The 15,068-nt window shown below is 60.3% G+C and overlaps 1 protein-coding gene across 8 annotated transcripts in view; it reads left to right on the forward strand.

The window, feature by feature from the left end:
• The window catches only part of TRAF3 (TNF receptor associated factor 3), a 119,024-nt gene extending 110,343 nt beyond the window's left edge, over positions 1-8,681 (forward strand). For all 8 annotated transcript variants that reach the window (XM_059183192.1, XM_059183193.1, XM_059183194.1 and 5 more), the window contains 2 exons: positions 1,765-1,939; positions 2,850-8,681. In XM_059183192.1, the coding sequence (XP_059039175.1) occupies positions 1,765-1,939; positions 2,850-3,421 (747 nt within the window). In that variant the 3' untranslated portion in view covers positions 3,422-8,681. The remainder of the gene's footprint in view (positions 1-1,764; positions 1,940-2,849) is intronic.
• The last annotated feature ends 6,387 nt before the right edge of the window (positions 8,682-15,068 follow it).

A 15,068-nucleotide genomic window follows, 5' to 3' on the forward strand; every position in this document is an offset into this window, starting at 1 on the left:
CAGCAGTCAGGTGCTGGGGAGGAGGCCCCTCTGTGTCACCCCCATTTTATCCCACGGGCATGAAGCTGAGGGGTGATGCTGGCTTGTCCCAGGCCGGTGTGCAGTTCACTCAGTGAGGACCAGGCCACAGAGTGGCATCCCTGAGAGCCACCACTGATGACAAGGACCAGGCCACAGAGTGGCATCCCTGAGAGCCACCACTGATGACAAGGGTTTCCATCGACCTCCCTGTAAACACACCGGTATCCCCAGTACCTCGACTGGTGGCGATGACGGGTAGGGTTGTGGGAGCCCTGCAGGGGCTTGTCAGAAATACATCATGGCTCAGGGGGCGGGGGGGTTGGTAGTGCTGCTCCCAGAGCCCAGACTTCATGAACTAATTAAATATGCCTCCAGACACATGGATTTAAACAAAATGACGTCAGTGTGGGAAGAGGTGTTCTTTACAGAAAGCATTTTTCTTTTTCAGTGTTAGCTAATATCAGGTTTTCTTGGAAAGAAGAGGAAGAATGACCCTGTACTTCTACCCCAGAAAAGTAACCCAAGCCTCTCGTGTTTGTTCCTTGGTGGTTATTAACAGCCAGCAAAGCTGCTGAAACTAAATATTTAAAAATAGGCTTCCGAAACGAGAAGTGAGCTCAGCAGCCCCCAGGGCACTCACCCGTCAGGGCCAAAGGTGGCCCAGTTACTCACTGGCCCTCACTGGGGGCCAGACCACCCAGCCTTCATGGGCTGCACTTCAAAAAATGCAAATCCTTTTAGAAGTGAAACCCTGGGGGCACCTGGGAAGCTCAGTCAGTTAAGCTAAGCGTCTGCCTTCAGCTCCCGTCATGATCCCGGGGTCCTGGGCTCAAGCCCCTGGTCAGGCTTCCTTGCTCGGCCGGAAGCCAGTTTATCCCTCTGCCTCTGCCCTTCCCCTACCTCAAGTAAATGAATAAAATCCTTAAAAAGAAGTCAAAACCCTTTAGGTCCCAGCTTACCCACCAGGTGGGTACGCCAGTCCTTCAAAACTGCTGGAATGTGAGTCTTATCCCTCCGTTTGTTGCTGTACACGTTCTGTGTGTTTCTGCTGAAAAGGGGTTGCTGAATTATTTAAATTAAGATAGGGTGAAATGCAGCCTCGCCGTCTGCAGCCGTGTGCTTGTCCGTCATACTTCTGGGCCCAGCGGGCACCGGACCTGAGCGCCGTGCCGGTGGGGGAAGCCAGCCCTGCTCCTCGGCATCAGCTCTCCATTTCAGCCAGGCTCTGCAGAGCCCTCATCAAGCTCTGCCTGCGGCCAGCCCTGTGCAGGTGCCAGGGTGGTGGCTGCTCTCTCTCAGGACCCAGCAGGACTCCAGGGCACTGCCTGTAGCCACAGAGACAAGGCGACCCCTCCAGCCCTGGGTCAGGCAGCCTCATGGGAGACGCACGTTGTTCGGCCCCTGCAGATGGCTCGGCCCTTTAGGAAACAGACCTCCAGAAGGCCCATAGGTGTGGCTCCAGGGTCCTGCACCTGAGACTCTAGGACAGAGTGGTGTAGGGCCCCGTGCCATGCAGCTGGCGGGTGAGACTTCTCTGTGCCTTGGTCCCCTCCTCTGGGATAGGGACCTGTGGCCCCTGCGTCCCCTGAGATGCGTTTGGGCCACCAGGGAGATGTGGGCGTGGGGCGGGCTCTCGGCAGAGGGCTGGCTGCTGGCCCTTGCTGGCTGCTGTGTGACAGGAGAAGCTCAGCGTCTGCAGGTTTCTAACTGTGTTTTACCTTTCCGATGCCTTCTATTTGGAAGCGAGTGATAGACAGCCAGGCGGAGAAGCTGAAGGAGCTGGACAAGGAGATCCGCCCCTTCCGGCAGAGCTGGGAGGAAGCAGACAGCGTGAAGAGCAGCGTGGAGTCCCTGCAGAACCGCGTGACGGAGCTGGAGAGCGTGGACAAGAGCGCGGGGCAGGCCGCTCGGAACACAGGTGGGGGCCGCAGGGGAGGGTGGGGAGGGGTCTGGGGCGGGCAGCGTGCATCCTGGTCTGTTCTTGGGAGCCTGGGCAGCCCGGCCAGGTGGGAGGCTTGAGATGGTGGGTGGGTGGCACACGGGGCACACAGCCCCTAGAGCAGTGGTTTCCAGAGAGATGTCGGCGTGCAGAGGTGTGATGACTTTCCAGCCAGAGGGGCCTTGGTGAGGGACAGAAACGTCTCCCACCGGGACACCCCCTCCATGGGACGCCGGCCTGCTGGAGAGGAGGTGCAGGGTGGACGCGGGGCCGAGGACAGGGCTTGCTGGTTGGAGGCAGGGGCTGCAGGGTGGGAGGGAGAGGCTCCCGGGTGAACGCCTCGAGGGACGGAAGTGAGCAGCAGTGAGACAAGACCCCGCAGTGTGCTCAGCCAGCGTGTCTGATTCCTCGACTCTGCTTTGGGGACTAAGTGAATAGTCTGAATTTTTTGCGTGACAAGGATTAATGGTGCAGAGGGACTGGGATTATGGCAAACCCCCCCCCCCCAACATTGGGTTAAGCCGAGGACGGGAATGACATGGTGAGAAGCCACACCGGGCGCAGGTGACTCTGAGCGTCAGGCTGGAAGGCAGGGGGAGGTGAGCAAGAGGGTGGCCTTTCCCTGCCCCCAGTGGGAGGGAGGGCCCTGCTGTGATGTGCTCTGGGACACACAGGCCTGTGTCCCCCCAGGTGTTGCCTCCCAGCAGGCCGTGGCCGTGGGTGTGGGGGCCCAATGAGGCAGGGATCTGAGCCCTGTGCTTCAGGACACCTAGAGGTGTTTGTCTTCGACCCAGAAGCCTGCTGGTGCGGGTGTTGGCGGGAGCAGGCTCCTCCCGCCTTCCTGGCACTCACGGGCCTCCTCCGCCCCGTCTCTCCTCACCCACGGCAGGCTTGCTGGAATCCCAGCTGAGCCGGCACGACCAGATGCTGAGCGTCCACGACATCCGCCTGGCCGACATGGACCTGCGCTTCCAGGTCCTGGAGACCGCCAGCTACAACGGTGTGCTGATTTGGAAGATCCGAGATTATAAGCGGCGGAAGCAGGAAGCCGTCATGGGGAAGACCCTGTCTCTTTACAGCCAGCCCTTCTACACGGGCTATTTTGGCTACAAGATGTGTGCCAGGGTCTACTTGAACGGGGACGGCATGGGGAAGGGGACGCATTTGTCGCTGTTCTTTGTCATCATGCGCGGAGAGTACGATGCCCTGCTCCCTTGGCCGTTCAAACAGAAAGTGACGCTCATGCTGATGGATCAGGGGTCCTCTCGGCGTCACCTAGGGGATGCCTTCAAGCCGGACCCCAACAGCAGCAGCTTCAAGAAGCCCACCGGGGAGATGAATATTGCCTCTGGCTGCCCAGTGTTTGTGGCCCAAACTGTGCTAGAAAACGGGACGTATATTAAAGATGATACCATTTTTATTAAAGTCATAGTGGATACTTCGGATCTGCCTGACCCCTGACAGGTCACTGGGGGGGGTGGATTGAGCAGAAGGCAACTCCTCGGGGGTTTGAACCGGCTGTCTCCACTGAGGTCCTCGCGCTCAGAAAAGGACCTTGTGGAACGGAGGAAGCAGCAGAAGGTGGCCGCGGGCCGGCGGGAGGAGCCACGCGTGAGGACACACCCAACATGTTTTCTAATAGACTAGCAACACTCCGCTCTGAAGAATTATTTATCCTTCGACGTGATAAATACTGCTGTCAGAGAAGGTTTTCATTTTCATTTTTAAAGATCTAGTTAATTAAGGTGGAAAACATATATGCTGAACAAAAGAACCATGATTTTTCTTCCTTAAACTTGAACACCAAAAACCACACAGACATGTGCACACACACGCACACACACGCACACCTGGGGACAGCTGGACATGTCAGCATGTTAAGTAAAAGAGGAATTTATGAAATAATAATGCAATTCTGATATATTCTAAAATTCAAGAGTGCAATCTTGTTTCAAATATAGTATATTGTCTATTTTTAAGGCCTCACCTGGTCTCTGTTTTAATAATTTGTTTGTCAGAAGACCCTGAAGTACACCTAGGTCTTTTCTGAAAGTCTCAATTCAGAATCATTTTTTAATTTAAAGTTCTAAGATAATTGTTATTGCAAACATTTTATTTGAAAACGTTGATAGACTGATATTTCTTGGAAGAAAATGTAAACTATCCAACACTGGTTATCACTTGTGATAGGACAGAAACTACTCACTCTGCCGTTATTTCTCGTTAGAAATGTGAGCCTCACTACCTGTCGTAGTCCATGACACTACTTCACAGTCGCTATGAAGGGGACCTGCTCATCGATGCTGTGCATCATTCTCAGACTTATAATCGTTTTCACCCTAAAATAGGGCGTTCGTTGAACTTTGGAGTTCTAAACAAAATCCTGTAGGCTTCTAAGATTCTGCCCCGTGTTCAGACACGCGCTCCCTTGCTGACCGCTCTGACCGTCGGCGTCCGGCGCCGGGACTGGGCAGGTGGCGGGGCCGGAGGAGGTCGCAGCGGGTGTGTTTCTGCGTTCTGTCACGTCGCTGCGTCGTGTTGCCGATCTCCGAAGGCGGCGTCTTTGCGTGGAGGTGGTGGCATACAGTCCATGTGCCTTAGACGGGCCCTGCTGCTTCTCGCCCCGGCTCTGTGTTCGCTGTAACTCTGAAAGGTGTTCGCTTCTCCCGACTCTCCTCCCGACCGCGAGGTCTCTGCCTCTTCGGAGGCCCTCAGACAGCCCCGTCCCTGCGGAGGAAGCCGGGCTCCTCTTCAGCTTCCGGAGCCTCCGCTGCTCCGTTGTCACAGGCTCCAAATCTCTGGGCCCCGAAAGTGAGCCGCCCAGTCCCACCCCCGGGCCAGGAGGGGAGCAGCCACAGCACCTCTCCGGGTCCCCACCTGGGTCAGGGGAGTCCACCCACCCCCCCACCCCCGTGCAGCAGAACCCTCTGAGCATTCCAGAGACCGCCGCTCTGGGGGGCCCGCCCAGGCTCGGTGACAGGGCCCCGGGACCACTGTTCTCTTGGGAAGGGTGGGCTCGGGACCGTCCGGCCTGCGCCCGCCCAGAGAGCGTTTTCTCCACTCACTGTTTACCTTCTCTCAATGGTCCAACTGTGATTAGAAGCCGGAGCCCTGCCTCCCCGCGCCCCTCTGCTATGCACCGCGCTCCATGGGTGCTCTTACCACTGATGGGTGCTACACGTGACGGGTGCTTCTTAGGCAAAACCAGTGTGTGTGAACCACCGCATCTGTGCCGCTCATCCAAAAGACGCGCCCGCGACTGGCCAGCTGGGCCGCGCGCCTCAGACTGCCTGCCTCTGGGCTCCCCCGTGGTCGTGCGGGGACGGTTGGGCTGGTGCCCGGTGGCCCACCGTGTCTCTGGTGCTGCCATCCGCCCTGGGCGTGCCTCCGCCCCAGTGCCTGCTGGAAGTGCCCTCCTAGCGCACCGTCCCCTGCCCTGAATGACCTCCTCGGCTCCCGGCGTCTGCCACGCCTTCCGCGGTCCAGTGCCCGCTGTAGCCATCTTCCTCATCTTCTCCACCTGCCCCCCGCCCCCACCATGGCTGTGGGGGCCGGTCTGTGTTCTCAGTCCTGGCCGTGAGGAGTCGTGTGTCCCCGTTCACAGAGGAAGGACGTCCTGCAGGTGCTGCGGGACCCCTGTTCCCTTGAAGGCATCCCCGACCTCCTTCAGACCCCGCCCTGATTCTACCCTGGACACCCAGCGGGGAGAGGATGCCAGGCGGTCCCTGCCCGGCCTCAGGGGCTTTCCTGAGGACGGGAGTTACCAGCAGGGACATACCTGAAACCTCCTCCCCTTCCCTGAACATATGGACAATGTTAACAAATCTGAGATAAGCAACATCTCAGTCTAGTAAACAAACAGTACTTTGCCTCTCCTGGTTGGAATTCTTCTGGGGGTGGGTCACCTGGGGGCACTTCTGGAACCCTCTGTCCCTTGGTGGGGGCACTTTTCCAGCAGCCCCTCCTAGATACGCTCCTGGTGGGAGATGACGGGCCCTTTTGGCCTCCTCCCGGGAGCCCATAGGACATGGCATCGGCCGGCACTTCCCTGGGATGAGCTTGGGCCACAGCGGAAGCGTCATGCTGTGGCTTGACAATAGTTGATGATGGGCAGGGGCGGGGGTCTTTTGGTCTTTCGGCCACAGTGTACCTCTTCCCTCTTGTGTGCTTGGGACTTTCTGGAACGCGGCCTCCTGAAGGACCTGAGCGTGGGGTGCTGCCCTGATGGGTGCCCCTGGCGTGGCTTCCACCCGGACTCCTCCAGGCCCTGGTCCGGTGCTTGTCGCCTGGGGCCGGCCTCGGGCTGTGGCCCCAGGAGGCCGGCCCTCCTGGCTTCACGGGGTCCCGGCCACCCACAAAACATGTCGCATGCAGTGCGTATCCGCACACTTTTCCTATTCCCCAAAAGTGACAAAACTCTCCGACAGGACAAAACTGTTCCAATGCTTTAGAGAAACCCACACCAAGTCTCACGTGTGAATCGAGCTCGCCGGCTTCCCTGTCCGCCGCGTACGGGACACAAAGACCGCCCCAGCCGTGCTCGCCCCGTGGGGTGCTCCGGGCCGTGCCCTGGCTCAGCTTCCGCAGAGTCTGTGGGGCTGGGGGGCGCCCGGGGCTCGTCCGTGGTGAGTGGGCACCAGCTCGGGATTCCCCGGTGGGGTTGGCGCGAGCGAGGGTCTGTTCCAGAGACGCAGGGAGTCTTGGTGAAACCCGCTGCCCCGGGCCTCTGAGAAGTCGGGATTTCTGGTGTCCCGGCCCCGCGGGTGGCACAGAGGAGACCGTGAGAATTCCTGCTGCCATTCTAAGGCGTGTCCGGCAGGAGGAAGGCGCTGCCCCTCTGGGGATGACCGGCCGCGCGGGTGGACGGGGAGGTGCCATGAGGGCTGCGGCCCCAGCCCCGGTTCGCAGCCTGTTGCCGGAGCGGCGTCTGCGAGGCCGCAGGTTGAGTGCGGGAGCTCTTGGCCAAGATACGCTTTTCCTTTCCTGCCGCTGTGGTTTTTCCTTGCCTTGTGACCCCACAGGGCCATGGAGCCCAGGAAAGCCTGTCCCCATGGCGGCTGCCACCTTGGGGCCCTTTGCATGCCCGCTGGACTCCAGGGGGCTCTCTGGCCCCGCGAGTGCCCCTGCGGCTCCCCTGTACCACTGTGGCCCGCCGAGGCGAGGCAGGGCCTCACCACGTGTCCCAGGTGGGGCTTGCCGCTGTCAGCAGCGGGCCGTGTCGTGGCAAACAGAAGGCTGAGGAAAGGGTACCCGGACAGACCCTTCGGCCCTGCAGGGTCCCGCCGTGGGTCCTCTCCTTGTCAGCCCAAGGGAGGCGGGCAGAGTGGCAGGTCACACCCTGGGGGCGGCGTGCACACCTCCTCCTCACCCTACACGACGGAGGGGCGCCCCCACGGTCACCGGCCCCCTGGCGTCTCCACTGGTCGCGGGCAGGCCGGGCGGGAGGTCATAGTCCTCCCCATGCCCCTGGCCCAAACCTCAGCCCTCTGAAGCGAGTCCCTCTGCTGTAGGGAGTCGGCAGAGCTGTCAAATACTGTTCTCTTCCTTCCGGTCCAGATCTTTCTCAGACTGCGGCGGAGAGCTTGGAGGAGCTCCAGGAGCTCCTCTGCACTTGTGAGCGTTTGAGAGGTGAATGAGGGGTCTGTCACCCAAATCTGCTTCTCCGCCCAACACCATGCTTCCATCTTCGTTTTGCAGATCTCGACAGTTTTATTTTCTGCAAAAGTAGAATGTGTCCCCTGGGGTCTAAGTTAAGATGAGGTCCATGTGTGGTTTCCGCGCGGGCAGGTGACCTGTCATCTTGGCCGTCTGCCGGGGGTGGGGCTGGCTGTCCCTGGGGAGCCAGGGCCCGCGAGGGAAAGGGAGCGTCCCGGGGTGTGTCCCGAGTGGAGACTCTCAGTCTGGTCAGAGGAGGCCTCAGTGGCACTAGCCGTGCTTGTCTTTCACTTCTCCTACCGCTGCTGTGTCTTGAGTCCCTCCTGAACTCTCGCGTTGAGAAAGAGGTTCAAGTCCAGGAAGGCTGTACCACTCCTGCGTTAGTGGCAATTGGTTTTTATAACTCCGTCCCCTAGTAGGCAAGTCCGATAACCTCCAACAGCAAACTAAATGAGCTAATTGGTAAACACAAAAGCCGGCATTATTTCCAAGGGTTTCTGCAATTACCCCTCTAGAGTAACACCTGTGATCCAAGAAGTGTGTGAGCCCGTGTAGACAATTGTGTCAGGTTTTTAGAACTGCATTCTTTCTCTGATGGCACACCTCTTCGTTCGGTTCTGTTGCCCAAAAACAAAGACCAAAGAAGGCCAATCTCTCATTTGACTCTGTATTCTCAATCTGCCTGTTTTAAAAGTTGCCGTCCGTAGTAGCCGCTCGCTGTGAGGACCCATCCTGACCCTCCAAGTGATTGTGACCAGTGATTCACGTCCTGTGTGTCTCCACTCTTCTAAGAAAAAACAACAAAACGAGAGTATAAGTTATTGCTCAGCAATAATCATGTTGTTAACGTGAGTCAACAACATGTCTGATTTTCTGATAGCATTATTATGTTTTATATTTTTGTTTACTGTATATTGTGTGTGGTTTTATTTGGTATTTATTTGTTTTGAGGTCTTGCAATGTTTTTGTGTTTCTGATGCTAATAACTAAAGTTTGTAAGAGTGTAGAATGCAAAACTTTGAAATGCTAAACTGTCTGATTAGAGGAAAATAAATCTGACTAAGGAGTCTGGGTTTCTTTTGCCGCCGTCTCGCACAGGCACCTGGCCGTGTGCCCTGGCCTTTCCCTCCCGCGGTCCTCCCCGCCTCTCCTCTCAGAAGTGGCCTCCTTGGCAGCCTCCATGGCCACACGGCCCCATGCTCCTAAGGGCTCACGCTTGGCTTCATGCTCTGCTGTCCCAGTCTTAGAACTCTGGATGTTTGACAAAGGGGTCCCATGTGCTGGGTTTGCATGAGACCCAGCAGGCCACACGGCCTCGCGGCCTCACAGCCTCCCCTGCAGGTGGAGCTCTGACCTCGGCGGGTCCGGGAGGCCGGTGCGCCCAGTGCTCTCAAGTCCGGCTTGGTCCAGAGCAGACACGCTGGTCCTCGCCCTCCTGCCAGGCCCAGGCCCGGGCATCCGGCCTGGTGGAAGGACCCCCGACCCGGCACCCGCCATGGGGGTTGTGGGCTCTTGGAGCCTCAGTTCCTTATCTGTCATAGGGAAGAACCGCATCTCTCTCCTTTCTGAAATGCGGTTACTAAAAAGCTGTACCAGGGCACGTGGCTGGCTGAGTTGGTCGAGCCCAGTTTGTGATCTTGGGGTCCTGCGAACAGCGGGAAGTCTGCCTGAGATTCAGCCTCTCCTCCCTCTACCCCCGCCTCCCACAGAATCTCCGGCAGACTGTGCGCTCAGCACGGAGCCCAATGCAGGGCCCGATCTCACGACCCTGTGAGCCTGAACCAAAACCAAGAGTTGAACCCTTAACCGACTGTGCCACCAGGCGCCTCTAAATAAATAAATCTTTAAAAAAAAAAAAGGCCACCCCAGTATTGACCATGCAGGTGCTTGTGAAGGCTCCAGGCAACCAGGTTTTTAAAAAACATTTATTTCAGTAATCTCCACACCTAGCATGGCTCAAACGCAGGACCCTGAGATCAAGAGTTGCATACTCTTCTGACTAAGCCAGCCAGGGCCCCCCACGCAACCAGTTTGGTGTGTTGGTGGTGAGAGAGCCCGTAGGACCCCTCCCAGCTCAGCACTTCTCTGGGTGGTTATAAGGACCAGGCCCAGGGGCAGGAAGCCCTCGAGAGCACCCCAAATTATCCAGTAAGGAGCCTTCTTTCCAGCGCGGGTGCAAAGACCATGCAAACTGTCCAGCCTCCCCCACAGTCCTGCCCCTGCCAGGGTCCGCACCGCAGCCCCGCTGGGCCGCCGGAGCAACAGGAAGGGGCCTTAGGGCCCTGCCCCCAGGTCCACAGTGGTTCTCAGGTCACACTGGTTCAGCCGTCCGGTGCTGGGGGGCCTGCCAGAGAGTCCTGCCCCACCCCATGGCCTCAGCCCTGCAGTGGCGCACACAGTGGGGAGCCCAGGGCCCCCCAGCTCTTCCGAATGCAGGCTTCCACACCCAGAACCCAGAGAAGGGCACCATCTCCCTTGGCCTAGAGGCTCCCAAGTCTGCCTGCCCCTGCAGCGAGAGGCTTGCGTGCCACCGTCTCTCTGGCACTCAGGTCTGGGCTCCCACTGTGGCCTCAACCACACCAGGGACCCTGAGTGACGCTGCCGGTGCCTCCCCCCATCCCGCCATGGAAGCTAGACCCCCTGAGGACAGCCCAGACCAACAGCACGGATGGCTCTGTAGGCTGGGCAGGCACGGAGCCACATGGACTCGGGGTTTTCCTGCTCCTTTGGAGGGGCTGCACTCAGCCAGAATTCGAGAAACTGGATACTTTTCTTTCAGCCTTTCGGGAGTTTGTTTCTGAGTTGTGCAGAAAGGGAAGTGAGCGGTACACCTGGGGAGAAGAGCGCCCCCTGCTGCTTGCACTGAGCCAGAGGCGCCCGTGGGGACCCCAGGCGGAGGCTGCGGTGGATCCGGCGCCATCCAGCAGCAGAGAGCCCGGCAGTGACAGCTGGGGGGCTCGGAGCAGCTCCCCCACCGGAGCCCGGACTGCTCCCAGGACTGAGTGTGGCAGCACAGCCTTGGCCTCCGTCCCCGGAGTCAGCACTGGGGGCAGCCCGGCTCTCCTGGTGAGTTGGGACCAGGGAGGGCACCGGGCAGAGCGCTGTGAGCCCTGAGACCCTGGGGGACGGCGTGGGGCCCCTGTGTCCCAAACCCTTCCAACCAGGATTTCCGAGGACGAGCTGGAATTCACTGGGCACGGAGGTGCAGGAGCGCACGGAGGCCCACCATGCTGCTGGCCTGTGGTCACTCCACACTTGGCCGCAGGACCGTCCCACGCAGGCCGAGGACCAAACCCGGAAAAATGCCCGAGGCCGCTGCATGACTGCGCTTGGTCAGAGATGCCCGGTCTCCAGGGTCGCTTTCAAGTGAGAACATGGAGTTCGGGGGAGGGGGGGTGGCACCCCCAGGAGAACCTCCTTGCGCTCTGCTGGTCTCCCAGGACTGCGGTTCACCCTGTAGGACGCTCCCGGCACCCCAGATGGGTGAAGACCTAGAGATGGGGTCGCTCGGTGTAAAGTGTGGGTTTCCTGCAAGTGGACACAAACGTAATCTAAATCCTGACCCCGAGGGATCTGTGACCAATGCCACCGTGGCGATGAGGCCAACGGAACGTCCGCAGAGGAGGTCTGCGCCTTGACCCCCAGGGCTGGCCTTGGAGGAAGGCAGAACTCAGAGGCCCACGCCAGGACTCCCCTCCCCCAGGCTGCAGGGCAGGGCTGGGCAGGGCTGGCGGCTGCCGGTGGGGCTAGGCATGTTTGGCCTTCGGGTGGCACAGGTGGCACGAGGCCCGGGGAAAAGCGCTCTCGGGGCTGGGAGGACGTGGTCTCAGCCACTGTGGCCACTGGCCTGGCGGGGGACACTCTGTGCTGCCTTGGCCTGCTGGGTCCTCCCAGGCAGTGGAAGTGCAGGGTGGCGGGTGTCACACGCTGTCTGCAGTGGCACCTCCTCACAGAGGCCTGCCCCAGCCACCTGGCCCTAGTGGCTCCCTCCTGGTCACCACGCACTCTGGCTACCCTGATCCGTGCTCCTTCCGAGCCCTCCCTCAGCACGGTGTGGCGCGTACATCTCCCAACTCCCCAGCCAACAGCAGGTCCAGGGGGCCGTCTCCCGGCCCTCCACGCCCAGCCCCAAGGCTGCGCACAGAGGAGAGGCCAGGTCAGGGGCGGGGACTACTCTGAGACCCCCAGGCCCTGCAGGTGACAGCCCTGCCTCTGGGGAATGCCAGCCATCCCTTCCTCGTGTACACATTTTTGGGGCAGCCCCTGTGCTCCAGGCAGTACCCAGTCGGCCCCAGGACAGAGGATGATGACAGTGGGGGAGGCCCAGGATGGCCTTTCTGGAGAGGTGACTTCATGCGGAGACCGGAATCTTGAAGGGGAAATCCTGCCACGAGGGGCTCCACCTCCATTGCCCCATGGCCCTCACCCCTCTTTTCCCTGTGCAGGAAGAGAATCGTGCTCTCTGGAGAGAGACATGAAGGCCCAGAGATGTGCAGGAGACTTCCCAAGGTCACAGAGCAGATCAGGGACAAAGGTGGGGGTGAAAGAGCCGCTGACTGCTCTTGGGGCGGGATCCATTTCCAGAGCTGTAGAGAAGGGAGGGGGGAAGAGGAGTAGGAAGGCGGTGATTCCCACGGCTCTGCAGGTCTGGGTGGGGGGCCCCGGGGCGGCAGGGCTGTCATTCACACACCCTCACACTAAAGGAGGGCTGAGGTGGCCCGTCAGAGCTCCGCAACCCTGCGCCATGGAGTTGGTGCTGCCTTGGAAACAGGAACCGATTAGAGGCCTCGCTGAGACCATGCACGGCGGCCTAGTCACGGAGGTGTGGGGTCCAGTTTTCCCAGGCCATCTTTCCTGCCACCTGGAAGGGGTTGTGCACAGAGGGGAACCAATCCAGCGAGGGCAGTCAAGCCAAGTCAGAGTGAGACTGAGAGACACAGGCAGACCAGAGACCAAGAGCTTGGCTGGTCCCTGGATCCAGCCTTGCCTGAAGCAGATGCTTCATGGCATTTCCTGGTGACTGGAAAAAACTCACCTTGGGACTTTGCATTTCTGCTACTTCCACTACTTCCAGTTGAGGTCTCGACCAATTCCAAAGTGTGTGCCCTGGGTACCCAGGGCGCGTGTGCGTGCAGTTTGGGGCCTTCTGTGTGCACAGGGCACCTGCTGCACAGTCCAGCCATGCCCTGCATCGTGTCTTTACTCCTGAGGTGTCCCAGGGGCTCTTGGGCAGGTCCGGACCAGGACTGCTGCCTGTCTCCTACCTCAGCACGGGCTCCATTCTGGGCCACCCTCTGATAGCTGGACACATCTGGGCCCCTGTCCAGCTGCTGCTCAAGGACGCCCCCTTCAGGCTGGGGAGATGGATGCCACTATCTCATGGCCTGCAGGCCCCAGCTCCTCCTGTTTGGCCACCTTCCTTCGGTCCACCACCCACACTGGAGGCTACAGCTGTGACCGCCTCTGTGTCCTGGCTTTACCACCACCACTTCCAGGGCAGTCTTGCTGCCCTGTTCAGACAGCACGGTCTCTCTGGGAATGGCCTGTACAGCTGGGGCGGGAGGGGTCCAAAAGTTCCATTTCCCCACGGTCCAGCCACCCCACCCTCTACAGCCTCTTTTGGACCTTGGCCTCAGTGCAATCCACTTTCTGAGTTGGGAGAAAGGAGCCTTGGGAAGACCTGCCTGGCCTTCCAGGCTCGGCTACGGTGCTCTGGGCCCTGGGAATGAAGCCTGCTGAGCCTCCCGGCTCTCTGGCTTGAACAAAATCACAAGTGGGGTAGTGGGAGGAGGTGAGGGGAGCAGAGCCAGACACTCTGGTGGAGTCCCAAGAAGGCCCAGTCCACAGACCTGCCTACTTCCCAGAGAGAAGCAAGACAAGGGGGCAAAACAGATGTGACCCCAAAGAGCCCCTCTGTTCCTGATCGAGGCTTCCTCGGAAGAGGGAGCTTCCCATCAGCCCGACAGGCAGACAAGGCCAAACTCCAGGGCCAGGAAGACCCCCGAGAGCAGGTGCCCACCCCCCGCCGGGCTGAGGGGGTACGAGCTTGTGTCCTCCCTCCTTAGTCCCAGTCAGAGAAGTCCTGCCCCTTCCCAGGGGCAGGTCCCACCCTCCTTGGAAGAAATATCAGCTGCGGGGGACATGCAAAGACCAGCCCCAGTGATGGGTCTAATTCCAGGGGTCTGCAGGGGAGGGGCAGGGACATAGAAGAGGGCAGGGTAGCCAGGAGAAAGGAAGCTGCCAGGGAGCCCGAAGCCTAAGTCGTGGCCCTCCCACGGGTAGTACCCATAGTCGTCCACGTCCACACGCGTGTCCATCCCCTGTCCCGCAGTCGCTCCCCCTGACCAGCTCGTCCTGGACCCAGGGGCCCACTCCTCCCTTGCCATCAGCCATGACCAGGAAGATGCCATCTGCCGCACTCCGTCACCCACAGGTCACCCTCTCCCCGCGCATCCATTCACGACGCCCCACCCGTATCCCCGTCCATCACCGGGTTTGCTGTGCGAGTCTGTGCGCCCACCCGCCTGCCCTCCGCCGGCCGGGCCCTCACCACCACCCACCCAGCCCCATGCCTCCGGCACCCCCTGCACCGTCGGGCCACCTGTCCATCTGTCCATCCATCGACCCAGCCATGCTCCCGTCCATGCACCAGCCATCCTGCCACTAACCTGCCACCCAGTTCATCTAAATCCTGTTCACCCACTCATCCGTCCTGCAGCCTCCTCTAGGGGCCACTCATCAGCCAGAATCCACCACCTTTTCTCCCCGCCATCAGCTCAACAAAACCCACCGGACACCTACCGGCAACCGCCCATTTATCCGAGCACCATGGTTCTTCCGCCTTCCACACTTTCCGACACTCTTCCCCACCACCGTCCCCAGCACGGTCCCCACCACGGTCCCCAGCACCGTCCCCACCACGGTCCCCAGCCCCGTCCTCAGCACCGTCCCCACCACGGTCCCCAGCCCCGTCCCCAGCCCCGTCCCCAGCACCCTCGCAGCACCTGCCCAGGCCCGCCCTCCTCCTGTCTCCATCCTTCAGCTCGCCGGCGTTGCGGTGCTCGGTCTCCAGCCCCCAAAGTCCTGTTCCTCCCGCGCCGACAGGTGCGCGCCCCCCACCACTCACCCCGCGCCGCTGGCAGCCACTGGGCCTGTGTCCACAGGGCTCGCGCCGCAACCCCCGTCCGCCACGGTCCGCGGCGCAGGCAGGAGGGTGGGCACCCGGCCCCGGCCGCACGGGGTCAGGACGGCGGCGAAGCCGGAGGATGGTCTCCACCCCGCCCCCACCACACCCTGGTCCCGGAGCCGGGGGTCGCGACAAGCTCCTCTTCCGGGGCGCCCAAGGTCCTCAGGTCCTGGAGGGCTGAGCGTGCTGGGCGGGAGCGAGTCCGGCCGGCGCCTCGGGGGCGCGGGGGGGCGGAAGGGGGCGTAAATGTGTAACCGCCCGGCCCCG

This window comes from Mustela lutreola, chromosome 7 (genome assembly GCF_030435805.1).
Source record: "Mustela lutreola isolate mMusLut2 chromosome 7, mMusLut2.pri, whole genome shotgun sequence".
NCBI classification, from domain to species: Eukaryota; Metazoa; Chordata; class Mammalia; order Carnivora; family Mustelidae; genus Mustela; species Mustela lutreola.